At 44.5% G+C, this 22743-nt stretch overlaps 1 protein-coding gene across 4 annotated transcripts; it reads left to right on the top strand.

Annotated features, from left to right (window-relative positions):
• Positions 1-11131: 11131 nt before the first annotated feature.
• COPS7A (COP9 signalosome subunit 7A) lies at positions 11132-21036 on the top strand. 4 transcript variants are annotated; one of them, XM_063128991.1, is made up of 8 exons: positions 11132-11228; positions 12344-12554; positions 14627-14702; positions 15467-15555; positions 15633-15835; positions 17234-17339; positions 19536-19687; positions 20393-21036. In XM_063128991.1, the coding sequence occupies exons 2-8, from the start codon at positions 12393-12395 to the stop codon at positions 20430-20432; spliced, it is 828 nt and encodes a 275-aa protein (XP_062985061.1). In that variant the 5' UTR covers positions 11132-11228; positions 12344-12392; the 3' UTR covers positions 20433-21036. The 4 variants fall into 4 exon arrangements, with proteins under 4 accessions (XP_062985061.1, XP_062985059.1, XP_062985060.1 ...); XM_063128989.1 differs by having other exon boundaries at positions 19533-19687; XM_063128990.1 differs by having other exon boundaries at positions 15464-15555.
• Positions 21037-22743: the final 1707 nt, after the last annotated feature.

Genomic DNA, 22743 nt, shown 5'->3' with positions numbered 1-22743 from the left:
TTGATCCAGAGGGAGAGGCAGGTCTTTTTTACTTCACGTTGTTCCTGTTAGATATTTGTTCTTGTGCAGTTTGAGGCTTCATAAGGTGATACAGAACCAGGAAGACATGAAGCATCTTTGCTGGTGCCAGGCACTCCGTTATCCCCATCTGGATTTGGGCCTGAAAGACCAAAGAAAAGTGTGGGTGCACGGAGGGTAAATTGTAAGCAAACACAGTTTGGATATTGCACAACATCATTACTAATCATCAGGCAGTTTTCTGGTTTTGTGAAGCTTGAGACAATGTGAAAAAGCCTGAAGTATGATCTTAAACCAGTAGTTTTGTTTTACCGTTGAATTTCACACAAAGCCCAACACACTTTTCACCATATCACACTAATTTCACAATACACTAGTTATGAATATTCTAGCATAAGAAATTATTTAAGGACACATGGTAGAAACCAAATACACAGCAACACCAAAGTCCCGTCCCGTTATACTGTTAAAGCCCACTATCCAACAGCTATTCACCTTGCCAAGTCACGCGTGAAGGCTTTCTCTAGAAATATAATTAAAAAGTAGCCATGTGAAGCCTCTTGGAAAGGTTCTAAATGTGGTTTATGTGTGGCGATTGGATGTGACTTTCTTTTCCAAATTTCCTTCTCAAAATTACGGGTTTCACAGGAAACATACGTGAAGAGTTACTGAATTATGTGCTAACTGAGAGAACTGTTTGATTTTAGCACAGTATACAAAGCATTTCAATTTTGTAGGACATTTCCGTTTCATAGGATGTTGTGACATTAAAATCAAATCATTAGAGAAGGCAGAAGTTGTCAAGGTCAAAGTTAAACAGATAGTGCCGAAGGCACACAACTACTATGTGGAAAAGTATCAAACTGGGGTATGCAAAGTGTATAAATTCTTAAATTACAATTTTCATATATATTCACACAATATCATAATTATGACAGTGAGAAAAAGTAATACAATTTTTATTACCAAGCTACAACAGCTGACTAAAAGATATATGAAACAATTAGTTAATCAAGCAATGTTAAAGAGCAACCAGCTGAGTCTACAGTCTTATGAAGAAATGACAAGGTTAAACAGATTTCAAAGTTAAACAGATTTCTTCGGCATTATACATGACTTTTACAAAGTTAACAGGCATCTGGTATATTTTCACTGTTTCGCGAATGGCTTTTCAGCAAAATATAGTTTAACAACACCGTCTAACAGGCAATTGCCATGGACGATAAGAAGGAAACATTCCTCCACTCCATATGGAGAATCACTTGAAGTCCCAGCCAAGCTAGTAACACCTCAGATACGGTAAACTCTTCATTACAGCTGAAAGTTACCATTTTTCCAGAACAAATTCAAAGGGAAATTCCAGCATGAAATTGAAGTTCATTAGCAAATTAGACTCAATAGACACTGGGAGTGGTTGGCTCACTACAAAAAATAATTGTCCTTCTTTCATTGTTTACGTATTTATATCATTATGTTATTACCATCAGTGATTGCTACTTTTGAGTAGGGTCACAACTAGGGGTGTGCTCAGCTCCATTACAGATCCCCAGATCCAAAGCAGAGCGGGCCTCAGAAGCCCGGTTCAAGAGCGGATTAGGGGAGGTCCGGATCAGCTCAAAGTGGTTTGGAACGGTCCGAAGCGATTCAGTTGAAGCTGCTGCCCGGACTGTGACAGAACCAGGTAAGTGGGGGGAAGGGGGGCTTATTCGGCCCCCATTTTGTCCCCCCTTCCCCACCTACCTGCCTCCACCACCTGCCATGGAGGCAAGTAAGTGGGGAAGGGGGGGCAAAATGGGGTCCGAATATTGATCCAGACCTCCGGATCTTGCTCCGGTTCCGGAGCGGATTGCAGGAGGTCCAGATCGACCCGAAGCTGTTCGGGCCTGATCCGGAAGGTCCAGATTGGGATCCGAAGTGGTTCGGGGAGGGGGTGCACAGCTCTAGTCACAACCACTGATTGGATCTTCTATTTGTTGTATTGGATTTCCTTGAATTCATTAATGTGATATCATAAAAATCTGCGCTCTGCATAGTAATGTGACACACACACACACTGCCATCTCTAGAACTGCTTGGCAATTATGAGGGAGGCTCCTGAAAACTCAGGCTGCAACGTTTTTGTTAGTCTTTAAAATGGGACTGGGCTCTTTGTTGTTTTTGCTGCAACAAACCAACATGGCTTCCATCCTGGAAAAAGAAAGAGAAGTTATTGGAAGGATTATTTGCCAGAACTGCTGCATTTAGGCAAAAAATTGCAACCTGAACTCTTCTGTCTTCTAGTTTTGTTCGTGGTTTGTGCCAAATGTATGCCTTATCACATAGCAAGTTAGGACAGCTACCTCCGGCAGCAAATTTTGGGTAACGTTGAAGGTGACAGGGTGGGAGACTAACATATCTGATTCATGGGGCAGAATCCACGTATCAGAAATAATGACAAATGCACAAATAATTATTTATTTATTTGCACAAATGTGCAAATGCAGTTTTATAACAAATATTACTAATTTGGGATTTCTGCCATTTTGAATTCATGTTAAGTACTAAAAGAATTGTTGCATTCTATTTTATACTTCTGTGTATTTTAAAATATTGTATTCCCTGAAACCAGGGATAGGATGGGTTATACCTTGACAAAGCACAGAATCAGTAGCAAGTGGTTAAAGAAGAAATCAAGGTCTCACTATTTTCAGACGTGCCCATTATTTCTGTCCGTTTCCCCTTGTTCCCTCTTATGCCTGGAACTGCCTCCCAGAATGCCTCCATGTTAACACGACCTCTGTAATTTATTTATTTATTTATTTATTTATTTATTACATTTTTATACCGCCCAATAGCCGAAGCTCTCTGGGCGGTTCACAAAAATTAAAATCATCATAAAACAACCAACAAGTTAAAAATACAAATACAAAATACAATATAAAAAGCACAACCAGGATAAAACCACGCAGCAAAATTGATATAAGGTTAAAATACAGAGTTAAAACAGTATAATTTAAATTTAAGTTAAAATTAAGTGTTAAAATACTGAGTGAATAAAAAGGTCTTCAGCTGGCGATGAAAGGAGTACAGTGTAGGCGCCAGGCGGACCTCTCTGGGGAGCTCATTCCACAACCGGGGTGCCACAGCGGAGAAAGCCCTCCTCCTAGTAGCCACCTGCCTCACTTCCTTTGGCAGGGGCTCACGGAGAAGGGCCCCTGTAGATGATCTTAAGGTCCGGGTAGGTACATATGGGAGGAGGCGTTCCTTCAAATAACCTGGCCCCAAACCGTTTAGGGCTTTAAATGTCAATACCAGCACTTTGAATCGGGCCCGGACCTGGACTGGCAGCCAATGAAGTTGTAAAAGGACTGGCGTAATGTGATCTCGCCAGCCAGTCCCTGTTAGTAAACGGGCTGCCCTGTTTTGTACCAGCTGAAGCTTCCGGACCGTTTTCAAAGGCAGCCCCACGTATAACGCATTGCAGTAATCCAAACGAGAGGTTATCAGAGCATGGATAACTGTAGCTAGGCTATCACTGTCCAGATAAGGGCGCAGTTGGTATATCAGCCTAAGCTGATAAAAGGTGCTCTTTGCCACTGAGTTCACCTGTGCCTCAAGTGACAGTTCTGGATCGAAGAGCACCCCCAAACTACGGACCCGATCCTTTAGGGAGAGTGCAACCCCGTCCAGGACAGGGCAAACATCACCTCGCCGGACAAATGAACCACCCGCTAACAGTACCTCCGTCTTGTCTGGATTGAGTCTCAGTTTGTAATTTCCCCCAAGTCCCTATGCTTCATTGTATCTAAGCCAAAGTATTTCTTCTATTGTTTCCCTGTGTCCGTTTTAGATTGTAAGCCCCTTAGGGTAGCAACCAGTCAGGGCCTGAACCTGGGAACACAAAAAATGTGTTCCGTCACTGAGCCATGATTCCTCTACTATTTTGAGAGAGTGTGAAATTCTCTGTGTTAGTGCTGTGCTGAAAATTTCTTCCATATTTTTTTCAACCATTCTCATTCAGTTTGATAGAAAATAGAGGAAGGGGCTACAGTTCAGTGCTTGAGCATTTGCTTTGTGTGCAGAAGGTCCCAGGCTCAACCTCCAGGTAGGGCTGTTAGAAATGCGATTTGAAATAAAGATTCAAGGACAATGGTGAAAGCACTCTGTTCCTTTTATTGATACAGAATTGCAAGTCTGGGTGCTCTAGCAAAGTAGGCACACCACCCAAGCACATGTCAAGACATCTTATACCCTACACCAGGCCGAAGAGGTCCCTCCCCATCTCGTTATTGGTTAGAGACTTGAGGGGTTACAGCCTATCCCGGCACGCAGCTTTGTCCCGCCTCCGTTTACTTGCTTTTTCATTTCATTTAATATTCCACCCACCCCTATTTACTTATGCCCAAATATGGGTTTGATTGGTCTGGGCCTACCCACTTTATTGCTCTTGATCATCCCTCCACCCATCAGGTAACCACAAAAGTCATGAGTTCAAAAACAACAGATGTATGTTTCAGTTTTGTTCAATTTATCACCTTTTCTGACCACTAGTCTAACCACAAATTCCGCTTTGTTCTTTTTACTCCGACTGAATAGTCTAACGGTGCTTTGCACCTGTTTGGGCTCTTCCCTGTCCTTTAACCATCTTTCAGTAAAGATAACAGTACTTTAGGCTGGCTGCTATTCAGCCACATATTTTTAATTATATTATATTTCTTTATAACATATAGTATTAGCATCCTTATACATATAACATCATTGAAAAAGTAACATATCTCTCCATTTCTCACAGGGCTAAGGAGGAGGAATCCTGCCTGAAATCCTGGAGAGCTGCTGCCAGTCAGTGCGGACAATACTGGCCAGATGCACCAATGGTCTGACTCGGTATAAGGCAGTTTCTTTTGTACCTAAAAGAAATTCAAAGGAGAACTTTTCAAAGAAATTATATAATATTTCATTGTATAATAATCTCCAGTAGCCTGTTGCTTCTGTGGTTTCTCGCACTTCAATTATTATTCATTAATTTTTGTGAACCGCCCAGAGAGCTTCGGCTATTGGGCGGTATAAAAATGTAATAAATAAATAAATAAATAAATAAATAAATAAATAAATAAATTCATTTCATTGTTAGATTACTGCAATGCACTGTACGTAGGGCTGCCTTTGAAGACAGTTCAGAAGCTGCAGCTCGTGCAAAATGCAGCGGCCAGATTGATTTCGGGAACCAGAAGGTTTGACCATATAACACCTGCTCTGGTCCGCTTGCACTGGCTGCCTGTATGTTTCCGAGCCCAATTCAAGGTGCTGGTTTTGACCTATAAAGCCTCACACGGCTTGGGACCACAATACCTGACGGAACGCCTCTCCCGATGTGAATATACGTAATGAATATACACTACGTTCAACATCTAAGGTCCTCCTCCGGGTGCCTACTCCGAGAGAGGCTTGGAGTGTGGCAACGAGGGACAGGGCCTTTTCGGTGGTGGCTCCCTGATGAGGCTCACCTGGCGCCAATGCTGCTATCTGTCCGGTGCCAGCTTAAGACTTTCCCCTTTGGCCAGGCATATGGCGGCACATCTTAATCACCCACATGTTTAGTTTTTTAATGGTTTTTAATGCTTTATGTGTGTATGTTCTATGTTTTAGAATTTTAAAATTTGTATACTTGTTTTTATCTTAATTTTAGAATTTCTGTAAACCGCCCAGAGAGCCCTGGCTATGGGGGTGGTATATAAGTGTAATAAATAAAAATACCACCACATAGTCATAGTGCTCTCTGGGCAGTTTACAACAATTCAGTTAAAGCTGAGGGAAAGACATCATGACACAGTTCTTCCCATTGGGCTTCTTCAGATCAGGAAGTGCAGACAGCCTGGGAGGCTGCAGAATAATGAAGAGATTTTCTGCTGTGGCACCCCGGCTGTGGAACGAGCTCCCCAGAGAGGTTTAGCTGGCACCTACACTGTATTCCTTCTGTCGCCAGCTGAAGACCTTTTTATTTTCTCAGTATTTTAACACCTATTAACTTAAATTTCATAGAATCATAGAATCATAGAATAGCAGAGTTGGAAGGGGCCTACAAGGCCATCGAGTCCAACCCACTGCTCAATGCAGGAATCCACCCTAAAGCATCCATGACAGATGGTTGTCCAGCTGCCTCTTGAATGCCTCTAGTGTGGGAGAGCCCACAACCTCCCTGGGTAGCTGATTCCACCGTCGCATTGCTCTAACAGTCAGGAAGTTTTTCCTGATGTCCAGCCGGAATCTGGCTTCCTTTAACTTGAGCCCGTTATTCCGTGTCCTGCACTCTGGGAGGATCGAGAAGAGATCCTGGCCCTCCTCTGTGTGACAACTTTTTAAGTATTTGAAGACTGCTCTCATGTCTCCCCTCAATCTTCTCTTCTCCAGGCTAAACATGCCCAGTTCTTTCAGTCTCTCTTCATAGGGCTTTGTTTCTAGACCTCTGATCATCCTGGTTGCCCTCTTCTGAACACGCTCCAGCTTGTCTGCGTCCTTCTTGAATTGTGGAGCCCAGAACTGGACGCAATACTCTAGATGAGGCCTAACCAGGGCCGAATAGAGAGGAACCAGTACCTCACGTGATTTGGAAGCTATACTTCTATTAATGAAGCCCAAAATAGCATTTGCCTTTCTTGCAGCCATATCGCACTGTTGGCTCATATTCAGCTTGTGATCTACAACAATTCCAAGATCTTTCTCGTTTGTAGTATTGCTGAGCCAAGTGTCCCCCATCTTGTAACTGTGCATTTGGTTTCTATTCCCTAAATGTAGAACTTGGCATTTATCCCTATTAAACTTCATTCTGTTGTTTTCAGCCCAGCACTCCAGCCTATCAAGATCACTTTGAAGTTTGTTTCTGTCTTCCAGGGTATTAGCTATCCCACCCAATTTGGTGTCATCTGCAAATTTGATCAGCGTTCCCTGCACCTCCTCGTCCAAATCATTAATAAAAATGTTGAAGAGCACTGGGCCCAGGACTGAGCCCTGCGGCACCCCACTCGTTGCCTCTCCCCAGTTTGAGAAGGTTCCATTGATAAGTACTCTTTGAGTCCGATTCTGTAGCCAACTGTGGATCCACCTAATAGTTGTTCCATCTAGCCCACTTTTAGCTAGTTTGTTAATCAGAATGTCATGTGGTACTTTGTCAAAAGCTTTGCTGAAGTCAAGATATATGACATCCACAGCATTCTCACAGTCCACAAGGGAGGTTATCCTATCAAAAAATGAGATCAAATTAGTCTGACAGGATTTGTTCCTGACAAATCCATGTTGGCTTCTAGTAATCACTGCATTGATTTCAAGGTGTTTACAGATTGACTTCTTTATAATCTGCTCCAGAATTTTCCCAGGGATGGATGTCAGACTGACTGGTCTGTAGTTCCCAGGTTCCTCCTTTTTGCCCTTTTTGAAGATAGGGACAACGTTAGCCCTCCTCCAGTCGTCCGGCACCTCACCCGTCTTCCATGATTTTGCAAAGATAATAGACAAAGGTTCTGAGAGTTCTTCCGCTAGCTCCTTCATTACTCTTGGATGCAGTTCATCGGGCCCTGGGGATTTGAACTCATTCAAGGAAATTAGGTGTTCTTTGACCATTTGTTTATCAATCTCAAACTGCAATCCTGCCCCCTCAACTTCTGCTTCACTTTTTCCAGGGGGGTCATAGACCCGCTTTTGGGAGAAGACCGAGGCAAAGTAGGAATTGAGCACTTCAGCCTTTTGTTTGTCGTCTGTTATCAATTTGCCATCCTCATTAAGCAGTTGAACCACCATTTCTTTCCTCTGTCTTTTACTACTCACGTATCTGAAGAAAGCCTTTTTATTGCTTTTAGCATCCCTCGCTAATCTCAGCTCATTCACAGCTTTAGCCTTCCTGACGCCATTTCGGCACTTCTGCGCCACTTGTCTGTACTCTTCTTTTGTAGCCTGGCCTTCCTTCCACTTCCTATATGTATCCCTTTTTGTTTTCAGTTCATCAATAAGCTTTTTGTGGAGCCACATTGGTTTCCTCTGTTGTCTTCTATCTTTTCTTCTTGTTGGAATTGTTTGTAACTGTGCCTTTAAAATTTCATTTTTTAGATACTCCCACCCATCCTGCACTCCTTTTCTTTTTAGGCTCCCTTGCCACGGGACCTTACTTATTATAGTTCTGAGTTTATTAAAATCAGCTTTCCTAAAATCCAGAGTACGTGTATGGCTACGCTCGACTTTTGTCTCCTTCATAATCAAGAATTCAAGTATGACATGGTCACTTTCCCCCAGAGTTCCCGTAACTGCCACTTTATCCACTAAGTCATCCCTATTGGTCAAACTTTGCTGTTTTATTTCCATATTTTAACCTATATCAATTTTTGCTGTGTGGTTTTATCCTGGTTGTGCTTTTTATATTGTATTTTGTATTTGTGTTTTTAGATGGTTGGTTGTTTTTATGCTCTTTATGATTTTAATTTTTGTGAACCGCCCAGAGAGCTTTGGCTATTGGGCGGTATAAAAAATGCAATAAATAAATAAATAAATGTAAAGAAACACACACACACACACACACTGCCTTTGGCCACCTCACAGTGATTAGGTAAGCTCAAAAACTGGGTGTTGAACTCTGAGGAATAACTACAGCTGAGCCAAAATCTCTCAGAAGGCATTTTTCTCAGAAAGGTTCTGAGATTTTTCTGACCTCCCTGGAAATAAAAGGCCCCTTTGAAGAATTTTCTGCAAATTTTCTTCAACATTTTGTGGGTGTGGGGGTGCCTGCCGTCCCTCTCTCCAAACAATGCCTTGGAACAATGCAAGGTATGGGGGGCTGAGGATGCAAAATGGGGGAGGGGGGAGGTTGATATACCAACTGCTCCCTTATCTGGACAGAGATAGCTTAGCTACAGTTATCCGTGCTCTGATAACCTCTCGTTTAGATTACTGCAATGCGTTAAACGTGGGGCTGCCTTGGAAAACGGTCTGGAAACTTCAACTGGTACAAAACAGGGCAGCACAGTTACTAACAGGGACTGGCCGACGAGACCACATCACGCCAGTCCTTTTACAACTTCATTGGCTGCCAGTCCAGGTCCGGGCCCGATTCAGAGTGCTGGTATTAACATTTAAAGCCCTAAACGACTTGGGGCCAGGCTGTCTGAAGGAATGCCTCCTCCCATATGTGCCTGCCTGGACCCTGAGGTCAACCTCTGGGGTCTTTCTCCGCGAGCCCCTGCCAAAGGAAGTGAGGCAGGTGGCTAGCAGGAGGAGGGCCTTCTCTGCTGTGGCACCCTGGCTGTGGAATGAGCTCCCTAAGGAGGTTCGCTTGGCACGCCTTTAGACGCCAGGTGAAGACCTTTTTATTCTCCCAGCATTTTAACAGTCTATAAATAAAATTTAACTCTTGTGTTTTAAATTTGTAATTTTGCGTTGCTGCTATTTTTATCTGGTTGAGCTTTTATATTTTATATTATGGTTTTATACTGTTGCTTTATACTTTGGTTTTAATTTTTGTGAACCGCCCAGATTGCTCCAGCTATTGGGTGGTATAGAAATGTAATAAATAAATAAATAAATAAATAAATAAAGATAAATAAAATGCATTTGGTGTGTGCTGCCACTTGCAGTGGCAGCACACACGCACACCCCTACCTTTAGGAAAAAACAAATAGAAGCTGTGCTACTACTGCTCCTGCCTATGGAGAGCCCTACCTGTGAGAAACTGTTGGGAGAATCTTCCCACCCTCTGGAAAAATTTGGGGAAATCCCCCTGCTCCCAAGTAGAATTTTCAGAGGCTATTTGCACACAGTGTGTGCCGGTGTTTGTGTGCAAAAGGGAAGTGCATACAAGGGAATAAGCAGAGCAGGGCCAGCTGTGGTTGTGCCCCCTCCTCGTTTGGAGGAGTTACATCAACCCCAACTACTCCGGTTCGGCGTTCCTGCTGCAAAACGTTCCGCACCAGCCCTGCTGCTGTGCATGCTTTTATGGTCCGCCTAAAGTGCCAGTATTTTTGAAACCGTGCAGCACGATCATAAGCACGTTTGCTCAGAAGTAAACCCTGATGGGTTCAATGGGATTTATATTCCAATAGTACCCCCACCCATCCTAGTGGATGTATTTGTTTGTCCTTTTCCAGCTTCATTGGCTGCCAGTCCAGGTTGGGGCCCAATTCCAAGTGCTGGTATGAACATTTAAAGCCCTAAACGGCTTGGGGCCAGGCTATCTGAAGGAACGCCTCCTCCCATATGTACCTGCCCGGACCCTAAGGTCAGGGGTCCTTCTCCGTGAGCCCCTGCCAAAGGAAGTGAGGCAGGTGGCTACCAGGAGGAGGGCCTTCTCTGCTGTGGCACCCCGGCGATGGAATGAGCTCCCTAAGGAGGTTTGCTTGGCACCTACATTATATGCTTTTAGACGCCAGGTGAAGACCTTTTTATTCTCCCAGCATTTTAACAGTCTATAAGTAAATTTTAATTCAGTGTTTTAAATTTGTAATTTTGCATTGCTGCTGTTTTTATCTGGTTGAGGTTTTATATTTTATATTATGGTTTTATACTGTCGTTTTATACTTTGGTTTTAATTTTTGTTTGTTTTTAAGAGAAGGCGAAGACGGTGTTCTTTACGAAGGCTTTTAAAAACGGGGCATTTTTAGCCTTTTTTTTTTTTTTTTTTTTTGAAGGAGGGTTTCAAAAACGGACTTTAAAAAAAGAAAAGGCGTTTTCTTTTCTTTTAAAAACTGGGATTTTGCTGCTGGTCGAATCCCTGAGTTGTTCTTCCCCGCCCTTACTCCGGGGTTCATTCTGTGGGTGCTACAAAGGCTGGTTGCGAATTCCACATGACGCGGGACCGGGGCGCCTGCCCTGCTCAGAGCGCTTAAACCGGGGCTCCCTCTCCAAGGAGGCGGCGAGGGAGGAAACGCTTCGGGGGCAAAAGAGGGCGCCCCGGGCTGAGGCTGCGGCATGGTCGCGGCAGCGGCAGGGGGCGCCCTTTGCTGCCCGCCGCGACCCGAGCGAGGCGCGCTGCTGCGCGAGAGGCGCAGACGCCTGGCGCGCGTGGAGGAGCCAACCCTTGCTGCGCATGAGCTCTTCCCGGAGGACGCTCCATCCAGGGGGAGCTGGCCAATGAGAGGGCGAGGAGGCGGCGCCCGAAGGGCAGCTGTGACGCCACCAACCCGGAAGCGCTCCGTCTCTTGGCAAGAGGTTTGCCCAGGCTCCTCCAGCTCCCCGCGGGGAAGGGAAGCCCTCAGGTACGCCGAGGGAAGGGGGCAGAGAGGGGGCGGGTTGTGGACGCTGTCGGGGTAGGTCCCCTCTGGCCATACCTGCTGCAGGCAGTGGGGTGGGGTGGGGGAGGGGGAGGGGCGTGTTTGGGGTACCCCGCCTCTCCCTCCCCAACTTGACGATGGGTGAGAAAGTGGGTGCTGGAGCTCTTTTTCTCTCTCCCGCCTTCCTTTGCCTTCTGTGCTGTCGCGCCCCCCGCCCCTGATTCCTTGCCCCCTTGCTCTCTCAGCCCATCCCTGGACCAGGCCCTGTTCACACGTACAAGCGTGTCACGGTGCTCTTCTTTGCTGCCTATAGGCGTAACCCTGAATTAGCCGCCGCCCCGCGTCTTTGCGCGCCTGCTCGGCACTGCAGCCTCCCTTAAGGACCTTGATACGCGCCTACCGAAAGCGCAGCGTGGAGGAGGGGAGGCGTCAGGTGAAATGAGAGGCATGAAGTGGTCCCCCCTATATAAACTAATCTTTGGTTGCGGTTTGTCTGAGTAGGTAGATACGCCAGGGGATCAGAAATGCACCCTGATGTTTTCGTGCTGCGTTTTATCGTAACTGTATTTTGGTTGCTTTATTGTATACTTTTAATTTGTTGTTTTATCTTGTTACTTTATCCTTGAGAAAATTTTTGTTATGAGATGGCCTATAAAATATAAATAAATAAATAAATAAATAGAATCATAGAATAGCAGAGTTGGAAGGGGCCTACAAGGCCATGAGTCCAACCTCCTGCTCAATGCAGGAATCCACCCTAAAGCATCCCTGACAGATGGTTGTCCAGCTGCCTCTTGAAGGCCTCCAGTGTGGGAGAGCCCACAACCTCCCTAGGTAACTGATTCCATTGTCGTACTGCTCTAACAGTCAGGACGTTTTTCCTGATGTCCAGCCGGAATCTGGCTTCCTTTAACTTGAGCCCGTTATTCCGTGTCCTGCACTCTGGGAGGATCGAGAAGAGATCCTGGCCCTCCTCTGTGTGAATAGAAACTAAAAAATTGTATGTGTAAAGGTGCAACTTTATCAGATTGGTTGCTTTAGGGGGAAATATGGGACGAAAAGCTCCAGATACCGTGCTTTTTAATTTTTTATCCCTTTAGATTGTGGGGGCTGCAGCCTCACCCTGGAGCAGACTGATTCGGTGACCCCATGGCAACCGAGGTGAAAGTGACTGGGCAGAACCAGGAGCAGTTCCTGCTGCTGGCAAAATCTGCCCGTGGAGCCGCCCTGGCCAGCCTCATCCATCAAGTACTGGAAGCCCCCGGCATTTATGTTTTCGGGGAGCTTCTTGACATGCCCAATGTTCGAGAGGTGAGCCCTGAGACTTGGGGGTGAGGGTGGGTTCAGGGAACCCTGTACTACTCCATGTAGATAGTTGAAGGAATCAAAGGCCCTTCTCTTCTGCACCTGAGTATTATTATTTATTTATTTATTTATTTATTTATATAGCACCATCAGTGTACATGGTGCTGTACAGAGTAAAACAATAAAATAGCAAAACCCTGCCACGTAGGCTTACATTCTAATAATCTTTGTTTAGTAATCTTTGTTTAGCGGAAACTCAACTCTGTAAGGTAGTGTCACTTAGCACTATTTTAGTAGTGTGGTTATTTTAAAACCCTCACGTGTCCACACACACACACACTCCCCAAGTCAGGGCCTCAGTGCGTGAACCATGACAAACATCTCTCTTTGTTCTATATTTAAGTGAGCAGCTTCAGTAGGTTTCTTCCTCCTGCTACAAATTGGTGTGTAGCATTAATGAATGATTAGAGGTCACTGAAAAAAAGTATGCCACAAGTTAGTGTGATCTGTGTAGTTTCTACAGACATCTGGGAGTCTTCAGTGAGGTTATCAACAATGACAGACAAACTTTTCTTACCTTTCATCCCAATGGGCGAGGGAGGATCAGTGTGTGTTCTAGGGAATACTGTTAGTTTGCACTAGGTAATAGGCCTAGCTAGTACTCCATGGGAATATTGTGTGTGTGTGTGTGTGTGTACAGACCCTTGAATGAGCCCCAGAATCCATGGCGGTGATCCGATAGGGGTTAACTGCAGAAAAATCCATGTGGAAAGGATTTCCTTAAGGTAGAAAGTTTGAAAACTACTGTCATAAACTACTGCTTAATGCTCTTTCAAATCATTTTTGGTGGCAGTATTTCAGCATCCCCTCTTTACATAAGAGATGGCAGGAGGAAGGATTGCTTTGGTGGCAGGGAGGGAAAATCACTCCTGCTTTTAACTCTCAACCTTCTTAAGACTCTGACCAGATTATTATTAACTACACCAGTCTTTCCCAACCTGGTGCCCTCCAGAAGTTTTGACTACAACTCCCAGCATTCCTAACAATTGGATGTGCTGACCAAGGCAGATAGGAGTTGGAGTCTGCAACATCTGGAAGGTGGAAAGTTAAGTTAGACTGAGAGACAGTGACGGGCCCAAGGTCACCCAGTAAGCTTTGTAAATAAGCAAGAGTTGCATTTTATTGGTTTTGTTGTCAGCACCTGTAAAATGCACCACCCTCTGCCACCTGAACACTACACAGGGGAAAGTTGTGATGACTATGTGTGCAACAAACACACCCTGTGCTAGGTCTCACTGAGGTGGTAAAGCTTAGCCTGAATGACAGGATATTCCTCCAAAGAGCAACAACAATTCTGCCTGTAGAAAACGAGCAAGCCAGGCTAGACCCATTTTTCCTGTCATGTAGTTTTATTTATTTATTTATTTAGAATATTTATATACCGCTCCCCATTGAAAAATTTCAGAGTGGTGTACAAGGTAAAATGAAAATAAAAACAGAATAAAAACAGTTAAAACAAAATTTAAAAGAAGCAATAACAGTAATCCAAGGCTGCATGTTAAAGAAAGGCTTCTTGGAATAAATATGTTTTCAGGAGGTGCCGAAAGGAGTATAAGGTTGGCGCCTGCCTGACCTCCAGAGGCAGGGTTTTCTGTGTTCAGGGATTTTGTTTTAAATTGCCCTATACATAGGTGTTTTTTTTAATAATCCCTGCGTACAAGGATTTTAAAAAATTAATTAATGGTGGTGGAGCACTCCATCGTGCAACTTTTGCCTGGAGTGGTACAGTCCAAAGGTTTACCGCTTCAGGGAGAGTGAGGCCCAAGTTCGTTGCCCATCTGGGGTGTAGGTGCCATTCATGGGGTGGGCCCATAATGTTGCTCGCAATGTTTCCGAGAATCCTGTGTGACAAAAGAGTAAAGGCAAAATTCAGCTTTGTTAGTAATTAAACAAAAATCGCGGCAGCACTGACTCTGGGACATATTGGAATTACTTTGTGTAAGCAATAAGGATTTTTGCCATTTTTCTACTGTTTGTACTGAACGTTGCTACTTTTCCACCCCACCCCTTCTCTACAGCTAGCTGACAGTGAGTTCTCCCCCGTGTTCCGCCTGCTTACAGTCTTTGCATATGGGACGTATTCAGATTACCTGGGTATGTTTCCGCTTTTCCTTGGAAAATAGGGATGGTTAAGGGAGGCAACTGACTGATAGAGAGGAAGAAACTCCTGTGTTCTAAATTTGGAAGCGGACAGCACCAGTGCTGAAGCCATCCTCCCTAGGACCAAGAATCACAGGAGGACATGGGCTGAGAGCTCTACAGATTAAAAAGGAGCTGAGGGTACAGGATTGGGGCCTCTAGATATCGAAGTATGTTGGATATTATCTAATAGCTTGTGATCTCTACTATTTCTTGCATCCTCTGGGTCTGTTCTTTTCATCCTCCCCTTCTTTTGGCTACTTTTTTGACCACATCTGTGCTACATTTCAAAGTATGGCAGGAATGTGACGCACATTGAACGGTGTTGATTGGGCTCTGAAGTAGTGCGCATAACATCAAATGAGTATTATTTGAATTGGGGGGAGGCGGCTGGTTTGGCCTTTGTACCTTCAGGATCTAGACCCCAAAAGCAGAGGGGGAATTCTGGAGGAGTTCGGGTTGCTTGAATAAATCACTCTGTGCTCTAGGTGTCTGCTCTATGTACATAAATTCTGATCACTTGGTGAAGTTTTATCTGAAGACGATAAGGAGTTGGGTGTCTGAGACTGATATTAGAACTGGGTAGGAGAGATTTGGGAGAACTCTCGCATACGGAAAGAGAGGGTAGGGCAGGACTTCGTCCAAAGCTGGGGGTGAGAATTCGAAGCTGTCTCACCAGCTGTGACTACATGGTTATGCGTTCTGTTTCCTGGGAGCAGGTGAAGCCGGGAATCTGCCCCCCTTAACAGAGGCTCAGAAGAACAAACTACGCCATTTGTCTGTCGTCACGCTGGCTTCCAAGCTCAAGGTAAGGGCACGCGTCCTTTGGCCGGCTGTCCTCATTCTTCTAGAGGTGGCTCCTGATGTTGGCTTGTGTCCTCACAGTGCATCCCGTACTCGGTGCTGCTGGAGCAGCTGCAGTTGAAGAACGTGCGCCAGCTGGAGGATTTGGTGATTGAGGCCGTGTATGCGGACGTACTGCGGGGGAGCCTAGACCAGCGCAACCAGCGGCTAGAGGTGGATTACAGCATTGGGCGGGACATCCGCAGGGAAGAGCTCAGCGCCATCACCCACACCCTGCAGGAATGGTAAGGGAGACTCCCCGAGCTTGTACAAGCTGGTGGGGAGTACATCATCATCATCATCATCATTATTATTATATTTATTTATATCCCACCTTTTCCCCAATACATTTCTAGGATAACAAAGAAGCACAAACACTCACGCTACGCTTGTGATACATTGTGCCTGAGCTTTTTCTATGGATGAAGCTAGATCGTCATGGCACTGATGCTAAAAATAGCAAATAGTTTGAGTTCTTCTTCCTCTCCTGCTGTGGTTCCATGCTGTTGGCTGCTTGAGGAAAGTGCACATTATGATGCACCATTATGATATGCCTTTACTAGGTAAAGGGAAATGGACCGGGAAATGGTTGGCCACTGAGTGAACAGAATGCTGGACTAGATGGACCTTTGTCTGATCTAGCAGGGCTCTTTTTATGGTTTTGTGAGAGAGGAACAAGGAATTATGCAGAGCCCTGAAGGTCCTTCCTCTGATCTCTCGAAATTTCTCTCCCGGCCCTGCTTCTGAATCTTGACCAAATATTGCCTGCCAACAAAATTTTTCAAAAAGGCTAGAAATATGCTTCCCCCCCCCCCCCTCTCTTTTCCTTTTATAAATGAAAACTGAGATACTCTGGGACATGAATTCTATGGCCAGTATCCAAAGGTGACAGTCTGCAAACTCAAATAGCATTGACGGAACTCCGCTGAATCTTTCTGTTGCGCAAGCCATTGGCCATTCCGCTTGAGCAACCAGTCGTGTGAATGAGTTGCTCAGCAGGTCGCACAAAAGTTATGCAAAAGTGCTTGTGCAAACATAACTTCTCTTACACATAGTTCAGAACTTTGTTCCCACTAGCGCAGCGTCGTTTGCGGTAATGAAACGACACAGTTGGATAATAATAATATATTTATTTCTTACCCGCCTCTCCCGCTAGATCAAGGCGGGGAACAACATTAAATGCAATATAATACATAAAACTAGTTAAAAGAGCCTGTAAATCCAATACAATATTAAAATAACCATCACACCTTCTTAAAATTCTTAGGGTTAGGATACCTTTCTATAATCACATTTAGTGCTTTTTCTGCACTTTTGTAGGATTGTGGCATAAATGCAGCCCTGGTCCTAACCTTTAGCAAAATGCCTTTTGTGGTACTTTGATGTATGCATTGTATGCATCATCCAGTTTTTCTCACTAGGGCGCCTGTGTTTTGGGGTAAGCAGCCTCAAGATTATCAGGCTGCCTTCTGTTGTCTTACCCACTTCTTTCCTGACTGTCGTTCCTATATGAATCGATCACTTATACCTCCCCTTCAATCTTTTAGATTTCCAAGCGCCTGTGCTTCTCCTACCCAGCGTTTGCCTTCTCAGCTCCTTTGTGGGCTTTGCCCTGACTGTTCGCTTTCGCCTGTCCTTTGCAGGTGCCAAGGCTGCGAAGTTGTCCTTTCAAGCATTGAAGAGCAAGTTAGCCGAGCCAATCAACACAAAGAGCAGCAGCTGGGTCTGAAGCAGCAGATTGAGAGTGAGGTGAGTTTGCAGGGCTGCCGCAGAGCCTCCTCTGACTTCAGACATGATGGCCGAGTTGAAAAGCATTGCCTTCTCCCAGGTTAACTGGCAGCCTCCTGTCATCCTCCAGCGTCGTCTAGGCTTATACATACTGTGTGTATAGCCCTGGAACACTGGGTGGCATTTCAGATTTGCTCTCTGGCCAGCAGTTTCATTTTTTCAACTTGTAACCGCAAGCTGGAAATTGCAAAGTCAGGTTGTCTCTTTGCGTAATACAGTGCAACAGATAAAGCAGGGGTGGGCCACCTTTTGGGGCCATGGGCGCATTTGACAGTTTTAGAAACGCTCCTGGGCATCAGCACAAGATGGCTGCCATGGGAGGCGTGGGTAGGCACAAAGACTGGGTACAAGGCAGAGGTGGGATCTGGGCCCCGACACACTAAACAACTCACGTGAATCCCCGGTTTTCACTGTTTCACAGTAATCCCAGCTGCCACTAAGAAAACATGTTTTTTTTTTTTTTAAACACCACATGGGAAGAGTAGGCCATCTTGGCAGGCTCCAAGAAAGGGGTGTGGGGGTGCATTGCCTGCCCCTGAGATAAAAAAAAACCCCTCTAGGAATCCAGCAAACTCTTTCCTATTCCTAACTGAGCACGATACCATCCTCACCACACATATACACTAGCATGTTCTTATTGGGGATATGATCTGGAATACATCCGATATTTATTTATTGATATGATTGTTATTCCATTTATCACCAGATGAGCTGAAGGCATCTTATAATAAGATTAAAATGGAAAACAACAATAGAAAACCATAAGCCGACAGATAAAACAATAAAACTAGCTGATAAACCTAAGTAAAAACATCAATAAACGCTAAAGGTGAAATTAAAACGGTCTCAGACTTTATTAAAGGAAAGCAGAATATTAGGACAGGCTTCATTTGGAACTTGAAAGATAGTGAAGAAGATGCCAGGTGCATGAGTCTAGATTCCCAGGAGTCTAGATTCTAGTTTCATGATTTGAGCACCCCCACTAAAAAGTTAAAAAAAAACCACCATACACACTGGACCTCAGAAAGGTCCAACATTGTTATCTTTCAGGCGCCAGGTCAAGACTTCTCTTCTCCCAGGCATTTTAACATTTTAACAGCATTTAACAACGTTAAGTTTGTTTTTAATGGACCCCAGAATTTTTGTTTTTAAATGGATACTGTTGTTTTTATGCTGTTGTTTTTATGTTTGTGATGGTTTTTAAAATTTTGTATACTTCTTTAATGTTTACCATTTTTAACTGTTGTAAACCGCCCAGAGAGCTTCAGCTATGGGGCGATATATAAATATAATAAATAAATAAAGCAAGCATGGGCATATGGTTCAGCTCTAGAAGCTTATCTTAACTGATGGACAGGTTCATGTGGAAGAAGGTAATCATTTCGAAGCCTGGGATCCAGACCGTTGAGGGCTTTAAAGGTTGAGGCCAGGACTTTGAATTAAACTCAGAAGCAAGCTAGTTGCCAGTACATGCGCTTAATATTGGCATGATATGTTCTCGTGGCCGGCCCCAGCTAGCAATCTCTCTACCACATTCTGTTCCAGTTTTAGTTTCTGACTCATCTTCAAAGGCAGCCCTTCATATAAGTGCATTTCAGTAATCCAGCCTGGATGTTCTTAGAGCATGGATAGCTGACCAGACCAATATTAAAGAACATCCGGTTCCAGATACCTGTGTCTTACCAACTGTTAAGTCGGACAAATGAGCAAATGGTGAAGTAAATCCTCACCCACATCCTCTCCCCAATATACAACCTCACATTCAGTGGGATGTTCCTGTTCTGGCCATTCAGAACACCAGAGGGCTACTTCTCAAGCCTTACGGGAGACAGAGCCTTGTACCCCTAATGAATTGTTAGGTATTATTGTTTAATCATACGCAGTTCACCCAGTGATTGATTATTGTTTCTTTATAATAAAAGAATATAGTTTGCATCTGTGTCATAAGAAAATCAATAAAATAAACATCTAAATAAGAGAGACAGAGCTCTCTTTAAAGGACCTTTAAACCAAATACCTTGGCCGGACTGGGAGGCATGTCTGGTGAGGTCTTTCTAGTATTGTTTGTGTTAATGAAGTCTGTCTTTTTTTTTGCACTTTAATTGTGTTCCTCTTTTTTCTCTCCCCTCCCCCCATCCCCCTTTCTGCCCCAAGCAGGTGGCAAATCTGAAGAAGACAATTAAGGTGACGACGGCAGCAGCTGCAGCAGCAACATCCCAGGATCCTGAGCAGCACCTGTCAGAACTCCGAGAACCGGCTCCGGGTACCAACCAGCGCCAGGCCAGCAAAAAGGCTTCCAAGGGCAAAGGGTGAGGCGGAACCCCAGGCGAGGCTGGCTGTTGCTTCGTGGCACTTGGGGCAGAAGAGCAGAGCGCCCCCAGGTGTTTCACCCACAGCTTAGCCCTTCCTTTGGGGAAATGGTTATTAACCTGTAGAGTCTATAAAGCCCCTAGTTTGAAATTCCGGTCAAAATTCAAGGTGTTGGTAACAATGTTTAAAGCCCTAAACGGCTTGGGACCTCGATACTTGAGAGAGCGCCTCTCCTTATATATGCCTGCCTGAGACCTTAGATCTGTTGGAGGAGCCCTTCTCCGCATCCCACCAATGCAACATATATGTTATGATGGGACAAGGGAGAGGGCCTTCTCTGCTGTGGCACCCCGACTGTGGAATGCCCTCCCCTTGGAGGCCCAACTGGCGCCAACATTGATTGCATTTCGACGCCAAGTAAAAACATGGCTTTTTAACAAAGCCTTTGGTGGTGAAACTCACTGGCACATTGTTTTAACTGCATCTATTGCTTTTAAATTATATATTGTTTTAACTTGGAGCATGGTTTAATTTGTTTTTAACAGTGTATATTTATTGTTTCATACTGTATGTTTTTATCTGTACGCCGCTCTGAGATCTTAGCGATATAGGGCGGGATATAAATATTTTAAATAAAAAAATAGTTTGGGCATAATGCAAAACTCCTGCTGATGCTCATTCTGAGACCTTTTCCTTCTCTGCAGGCTCCGAGGCAGCGCAAAGATCTGGTCAAAATCAAACTAGCAGGATTGCTGACTGGGGAGGACGAACAGGTGTTCCCATGTTTGGTGCTTTCTTCTCCAACCCAGATGTCTTCTGTACAACCCGTCCCCCTCACCCCCCATCTCTCACTCTCTCTCTCTCTCTCTCTCTCTCTCTGTGTCTTACATAGGGTTCTTCCTTCACATTTTTCTCTCCTGGTATGTTCAGCTACTCTCTGATTCTCTCATGTAACCCTTTTCACACCTTTTCTGTTGGGACTATCACCAGCTTTTTAATTTCTTTTTTGCCTTGTCTCTCTTTGTCTCCCCCCCCCCCACCGATCCCCATCCTCTTGGGGGCATTTTAAAGAGCCATAAAATGACGTCTGCTTCAATTACATTTGCACCAACAAAATATTATGGAAGCCTGGGTGGAAATGAATCTGGTACCAAGTAGCCACTGAGTTCTGCGCGTGAATCCTGGGACATTTGCACTGGGACACAGCTTGACATCTCAATTTTTTTTGCTTTGCTGGGATCAGGGGAGTGGAGGGTGGGTGAGTGTGTGTGGGGTGGGTTGTTTTTAAAAAATAGTATAAATATATAAAGCAATTTAAAAGAATAAATCTATGGACATATCTACAGAAGCTGCCTTCTCTTTGACGTCATTTAATTCTCTGTTGGGATGGTTTGTAGATGCATAGTTATTGTTTAGCCTTGGAGACCATTTTCTTTGTGGGGAAAGCAGGAGGGGAGCTGGTGTGTGCAGCTAAGGCTTGCTGTTGGAATGGGATGGCAGCATTTTCCATCCTGCTTGAGAGATTGGAAACAGGAAGGAGGAGCCTTGCCCTTGCATGTTTTATAAGGTAGGTGGCCAGCCTCTGGAATGTATATCAGAACTAACACAGGCAGCAAGAGTCTGTAGCAGCCTCGGAGGGCCACACTGCACATCCTAGAAACGAATGGTTTCTGACAATATTGAGAATTATAAAATTAACTCCTCCCTCAATGGCCTGGAAAAAACACAGATTCAGCACTCTGATGTTATCTGGGCCAAGCATGACTTCTTGGGCCTCTTCAGACATCGCAGCAGCACTCACCGACCTATTATTGAGTTGCCGCTTCCAGTTTCTGTAAACAGCCTACGAACATTTATAGGTTGTTAACAAGATGTCCAAACCCAGCGCTTTGAGTTATTCATGCATTAAACAACCCAAAGTTAACCTAAGAACAAACCATGGGTTAACTTTAGGGTTCAGATGTCACACTAACCTATTAATAAGCCAATTGTAGGTTATTTTTTAAAAGTGGAAGCGGTGGGCACAAAGGAGGCAGTGTGCCTGCTCTCTCCCACTCATGCGTGACGATGTACATATGAGCCAAGTCATACAATTTAAGAGGAGTATAGCTGTTCTGTTTGGCCCAGGAGCCATCCAGAGTGCTGAATCTGTTGCAGTTTTTTCATTCTATTTCCATCATAAATCAGCCTATGTTTTATTATATCCTGAGGTAGGACAACTCTTCACTAGGGCAGCCTACCACTAGAAACACCAAAATGTGAAAGAGACCCATGTAGATTTTCCCACCATTCGCTTCTGCTGCCACCATAAAACTACACTCATTTATTTAATATTTTATCTATTGCCTAAGAGAGATGGACGTAGGCATGCGGTATAAGAAAAGTAAACAGAGATAAGAAATGTTTTACTAAAAAAAAAACCAAATAAAAAAGCTTGACGTACGGTTACTTTAAATCAAGGCTTTTATGTAGTTACTGTTACCACCAATCAGCTTATGGAAGCTACGGTTCCAACCCCTAATAAAACCTAAGCCCAGTCCCCTGTCAAGTTCCATCTGAGTTAAAACATAGACCTTGTACTGAGGATTTGATATGTACCCCTTCTGGTAAGGTTTGACTACCACCTGGAACCTCCTTCGAAGTCTTCAATCTGGTCCAGTAGCTGCTCTTGGCTTTGCACCTCCACCAGCTCTTCCCCCAAGGCCTTGGTTCTTCTTGACAGCTGCTTCTGGAGTCTTCAGCCTTAGCTAGACCTAAGGTTTATCCTGGGATCGTCCCTGCCTGCTCCCGGGATATCCTGTGTGTCATTTACATGAACAGGGATGACCCCGGGACGATCCCAGGATAAACCTTAGGTCTAGCTAAGGCCTTCTCTGTACTTGCTGGCCTTGCTGTTTGCCTCAGTCTCTCCTGAACATATTCAATAACACACTCTTCCCTAATGACACATTCAGACGAAGTCCCCCTGATGCTTTGTAACAGCTCTCTCTATATTATTATATTTGTTCCAGTTGGAACATTCCAGCATATCAGTTTTGGTGTGGTATTATGTCAC

Source organism: Elgaria multicarinata, chromosome 6 (genome assembly GCF_023053635.1).
Source record: "Elgaria multicarinata webbii isolate HBS135686 ecotype San Diego chromosome 6, rElgMul1.1.pri, whole genome shotgun sequence".
NCBI classification, from domain to species: domain Eukaryota; kingdom Metazoa; phylum Chordata; class Lepidosauria; order Squamata; family Anguidae; genus Elgaria; species Elgaria multicarinata.
The sequence above is the reverse complement of the archived record's forward strand: the minus strand, read 5'-3'. Positions and strand labels throughout refer to the sequence as shown.